This window comes from Chenopodium album, chromosome 10 (genome assembly GCF_948465745.1).
Source record: "Chenopodium album chromosome 10, dcCheAlbu1.1, whole genome shotgun sequence".
Classification (NCBI taxonomy): domain Eukaryota; kingdom Viridiplantae; phylum Streptophyta; class Magnoliopsida; order Caryophyllales; family Amaranthaceae; genus Chenopodium; species Chenopodium album.
Genome location: NC_137843.1, coordinates 39,775,051 through 39,780,336, shown reverse-complemented (window position 1 = coordinate 39,780,336; position 5,286 = coordinate 39,775,051). Strand labels below are relative to the sequence as shown.

The 5,286-nt window shown below is 35.3% G+C and overlaps 1 protein-coding gene across 1 annotated transcript; it reads left to right on the top strand.

The window, feature by feature from the left end:
• Positions 1-232: 232 nt before the first annotated feature.
• On the top strand, positions 233-4,888 carry LOC145562433 (uncharacterized protein At5g49945-like). The gene is made up of 3 exons (XM_081622709.1): positions 233-1,361; positions 4,104-4,307; positions 4,389-4,888. The coding sequence occupies exons 1-3, from the start codon at positions 303-305 to the stop codon at positions 4,617-4,619; spliced, it is 1,494 nt and encodes a 497-aa protein (XP_081478835.1). The 5' UTR covers positions 233-302; the 3' UTR covers positions 4,620-4,888.
• The last annotated feature ends 398 nt before the right edge of the window (positions 4,889-5,286 follow it).

The following is a 5,286-nucleotide window of genomic DNA, read 5'->3' as shown; positions in this document are numbered from 1 at the left end:
ATAGGATTATTTTGAGTAGAAATGTTAAAAGGTGGGATTATTCTTTTTCATTTTCCCTTTTTTTTTAATTATTTTTTGGATTTTTTTTGTGATCACAAGGCCAAGCAAAAACCGGAGGAAATACTTGTGAAAAAAAAAAAAACGAAGGAAATATTTAGCACAAACAAGTGTTTTAGTCGAAAGAAAACAAGTTGATAAATCATAAAAACCAGGCTGTAGTGCTGCACTTATTGTTGGCAACAAACAACAATAATCAATCATCACCTCCCCTTCACTCTCTATCTCTCTTTGCTCAACCAAAGATGGCGAAACGATCGACGACTTCTCAATACATCACACCAGTAACCTCTCTACTACTCCCTCGAAGCGGCGACGCACTCTGGTACACTCTCGCACTTCTCTCTCTTCTCTCTCTCCTCCTTCACCACCTCTTTCTCCCCACCTACGCCTCTCCTCCTCCCCAATTCGAAGGTTTCGGCGATGAACTAGATGAAGTCGATGACCCACTTGACTCGCATATCCATCTCACTGATCTCCCGCCTTCGCCGATTTTAACCCAATCCGATTCGCAGACGCACCACGGCCCTCCTCCCCCTTCAGATCCTAAAACCAAAGAATCTCATTCTTATCCCAAATCTGAGTACTGGGATGAAGACGAGTTTGAGGGTCTTCCTGTGGAATCCCATCAAGAGTATCCTGATATTACGGAGGGTGAGGGTGAGGGTGCTACTGTTGAGGAGAAAAAAGAGGAGGATGGGTTTGTAGCGAAAACCCAATTCGTTGCTGATCCTAAGTCGTTGATTTCCGTTTACGGTATTGAAATTGCTTGTGTTAGCTTCTTGATTGTGTTTGGGATTAATTATTTCAGTGGGAAGAAGGAGAATGAGAATTTGGCGTTAGCTTGGGCTGCCAAATTTGCAACTAAGGATACCATTTTCGAGAAGAATTTCTCCCTGCTTGGGGTCGGCGAAGGGGAGGATTCGCCATTGTTGTTGAAAGAAGGTCAAAATGTGTTTAAGTTTTATGCCAGTGGTCGGCGTTATTGCCAAGGGTTGTTGGCTACTTTGGAGTTGAAGAGTAGACATGATTTGATATCCAGGGTTTACAATGCTGTTGTGCCTACCAAAGATGAAATTACTTTCGAGGTTTATATGAACGACGAAGCCATGGATCAGGTTGTTTTCGCGGTTGCTAGGAAGAAGGCGGCGAAAACTATGCTTAAGGAGTTGCCAGATCTTCAGAGATTTGCTTCTTTGATGCCAACACCAAGTAATAAAAAGTGGCTCTCTGAGGACTTGAGTGTTGTCTCTGAGTCTAAGGAGGTTGCTAGTGATTTAATCACTGAAGTTGTGCTTGATCAGGTATAATTCTCTATTTTCGGGTTCTTATTCGTCGTTAATACATTATGGTTTTAACTTTGTCATGGGTTTTTTGTGATTGTATTATTGAGGAATTTGTGTTTATTTATTACCTTGTTTGAAAATTAGCTGGACTTATATATGATGGCTTGATATGTATGATTGTTTGTGGTTGCTTTTTTAAGCTATGATCTTGAAATAATGCTTATAATGTATTACTTTGATGGTTTGATGTGATAAGTTTGTAGATCTCATCAAGAATTGAAAGGGCTGATTTTATATAAAGTTGACTTTTTTCTATGGAGTCGTGTTAGAATTGCAATAGTGTTTTATAAAGTGCTCTTTCCTTGCTGGAAAAAAATAGAAATTGTATGTATATGCAAGCCCCTGAATTTAGGGATTGTTCATTCTATTTTGAGCCCTCATCCCCCCCCCCCCCCCCCAACAGAAAAAAAAAAAACAAAAAAAAAATATATATATATATATATATACTGGATTGTTTTTCGGATTAGAGAAGATGAAATTGTTTATGGGTTTTCTACCGAAGAGCAATGGGTAGAAGGAGGCAAGGTTTAGTTTTATTGCTAAAGATTTTCATTGCGTTGAATCCATTCTATTTATTGGAAGAAGATGGGTATGCTAGTTAACTTCATCTGTTAATTTTTATGATATATTTCCGGGAATGTTCTGGTAGCTTAAAGTGTTGTGAGTGTTATTGATTGTTCTATACTCCAACCCTCATTGACCACAAGTGGGAGGAAGTCAATTTCAAGGCATTGGCTTGAAATTTCATGATTTAACTTATCATCATTCATAATTATACAATTGTAGAACAAGCATCTTTTATGATACTAATGCATCAAATCCTAGAAGATATAGAGAGTTTTATGTTCAATGGGATTGAAATAATAGTAGTAATATTCAACTTAATAGATATGAAGAGTGGCCCATTATCTTAAGATTTCTCAAAATTTTATGTGGCTGGTAATTGTGAGATTTAGAATTTGAGAGAGTACTTGACAAAGATTGAATGTATAACCTTTGCTGCAAGTTTCATCAATTGTGTGGTTCTTTTCAAGGAAATCAATTATCAACAGGAACATAAATCTCATGTCTTTTATTGCAAACTTCTTGGTTGCTTAAGCAACATTATCGAAAAAAAAATGGTGATTGAGGAAGTTGGGTTATAGATCATTGTTCTCTTTTCTTCTCGAGTTGCATATAACAGTGATGGCAATTACTTGTATAAGTTTTCTTTCCTCAAACAATCTTAAATACTTGTTTTAACTTTACGCACCAATTTTATAGACATAATAATGTCGTAATGTGTGATGATTTATTCCTGGTACTGATGTCAAGCTAACCTAAATTAACGGGCAAATATAGTCATGCGGATTCTTATTAGATTTGTATCAATTCATCTTTCACAATGTCAAATTTTATACCCTCTCTGTTTCTTCTTAAAAATCTATTTTTTTTGCTTTTTGCACAATTTCCAATGTTATATTATAATTAAACAATTTCAAACTGCATTGTACAAGAAAAATATAAGTATTACATAGTATTTCATATTTGGAAACCAAGAATTGTTTCGAAGTATATAATTATCCAAAGTATTAGATTCTATCAGCATTGAAATCATTAAAGATTCCCAATAGGACAATTAAGTAGAAACAGAGGTAGTAGTTTTTCTTAATAGATAATTAAAGATTTTAGTTGTCTTAGATGTGCATCAATAATTGTAAAACTCTACATGATGCAATAGTAATGGTGGAAGTACAAGTTTGTGCTCAATCTTTCTCCTATCTATCTAGTTTCCACCATTATTTGCCCTTTTTATTATTTCATATATTGCATGTTCTTTTCTTTTCTTTTCCTTTTTTTTTTTTAACAAAAGATTTTTTTTTTTTTGAATTATTTCTAAAAAAATTTAAATATTTTTTTGTTCTCCCCCCCCCCCCCCTCTCTTCCCCTGTTTTCTATCTATTCTCTTTAATGTAAAGCTGTGTAAAATGTCATAACTTCTTGTCTTCTGTGTCAAATGATTAATCAATTAAACTATGGATATTTCGTTATCTATTCTCTTTAATTTAAAACTTTGTGATGAAATAATTTCACTAGGGGGATAGTCAAGTAGAAGAGTTACTGCACCCCCTACCCTCCTCATTTCCAATATAGGGAAATAAAGAGTTTAAAAGAAATTTCTGACAGTTTTATTAATGGTGCAATTTATGAATATTTGAGATGGAAATTTCTGCTTGTTAGGGAAGATGAGCTATGAAATATATGTGATTGACAATTTCTTGTTGTTATGTCTTGAAATTATGTTCATTGTGTCACTGGCTCTATTTCTCTCTTTCGGTTTCTGCCCATCATTATACCTCACATCTGTTGTAGTATCACTTATAGAGTAATATCACATTTTTCAGCTGTGGAGTTATTGACAAGTTTTTTATTATAAGAGCAAATATGTGTAAATTGTGAAGCAAATTTTCCTTTTTGAGTTGCTTTAGCAATCTGTGTAACAATTTGGCAGGGAAAGGGACTAGAGTGTAACAATATTGGGTTCTTTTATCTTTTCAGATTTTTGAATTGGGAATCAATTGCTGAATTGTACTCATGTTTTTATATTTATTTTGTACCCTACCATCCATGTTTTTTGTGCTGTGATAGTCTCTCCTCTGCATGCACGTTTGTAGCTTTTTTCACACGAGTATTCTAAATAAAATGTATTCTTCTTTGCAGGTCTTGGGAGAGAAGGCTTTTGAGAAGCTTGGGAAGTACTTTATCTCTATGCATTTCTCAGACCAACATTCTGGGGTCCATAAAAAGAAGTTAATGTTCAAATTTGCTCTTCCCGATCATAAGAACATGGCTGACATGACTAGGCTTGTGGCTCTAGTGCCATATTACATTGATTTAGTTGGACGATACAAACTGAGCTCACAGGTATTGGTTTTGCATATTATTGTTCATGTTTAAATCTGATTTCTCATTCATTATTAATGGTTATCTTTCCTGCAATTACAGGCACGTTCCAAAACTGATGCTGCCAGACTCAAGGCTGCCCAAGAAGCATACAAAGAATTGCAGAATGCCAGGCAAGAGAATTTGCAAAGAAAGAAAGCCGATAGGAGAAAGATGATGGAGGAGGCTGAAGCAAAGCTTAGTGCTGAGGCCATTCGCAAGAAAGAAGCCAAAGAACGTACTCGTCAGATGAAAAAGGCTGGGCCAAAAATGAAAATGACCCGTGCACATTAAAGATTTGAAGCTCTATCTGGTCTGTTAATCCAATATGTCATGCTATCATATGTCACGCATTGTTGCTTCTTTGTATACGCTTCTAGATAGAATAATTGCCTTCCGTTACTTGATCATTATCTGATAATTAATGTACTTGAGGATGTATGAGCAACAATTGGCATTACATATTTCATCTTTTTGATGTAGACAGGTTACACTCCCTAGTCATTTAGGGTGTATTTGGAACTAGAGCATTAGTTAAAACTGTAGCATTTTTTTTGACCGAAGCAGCTATTTTATTATGTAATGATCCATATTCAAAGACGAGCATTAAAGCACAACTCCCTAGTCATTTAGGGTGTATTCGGGGCATAAGCATTGGCATGGTGGTTTTATATCGAGTAATTTAGGCGTTTGTAAACATTATGGCAAGACTATCAAACTTTAATAAACATCATCGCATATGGCAAGCCATTTCAAAATACTGGTATCTTTTGTAGCTCAAAATATTAAGGATTGAAGTGTGTGTAGTTGTGTTTGGACCAAGTCCTAATGGATACTTTGTATATGTAATTATGTATGCATGGATACATGCCTACCAGGCTACGAAGCATTTAAGGATGGTAAAAGTAGGAAGGTGATAAGGATATATCATGTATGTGGGTTCCACATATACATTGCATTA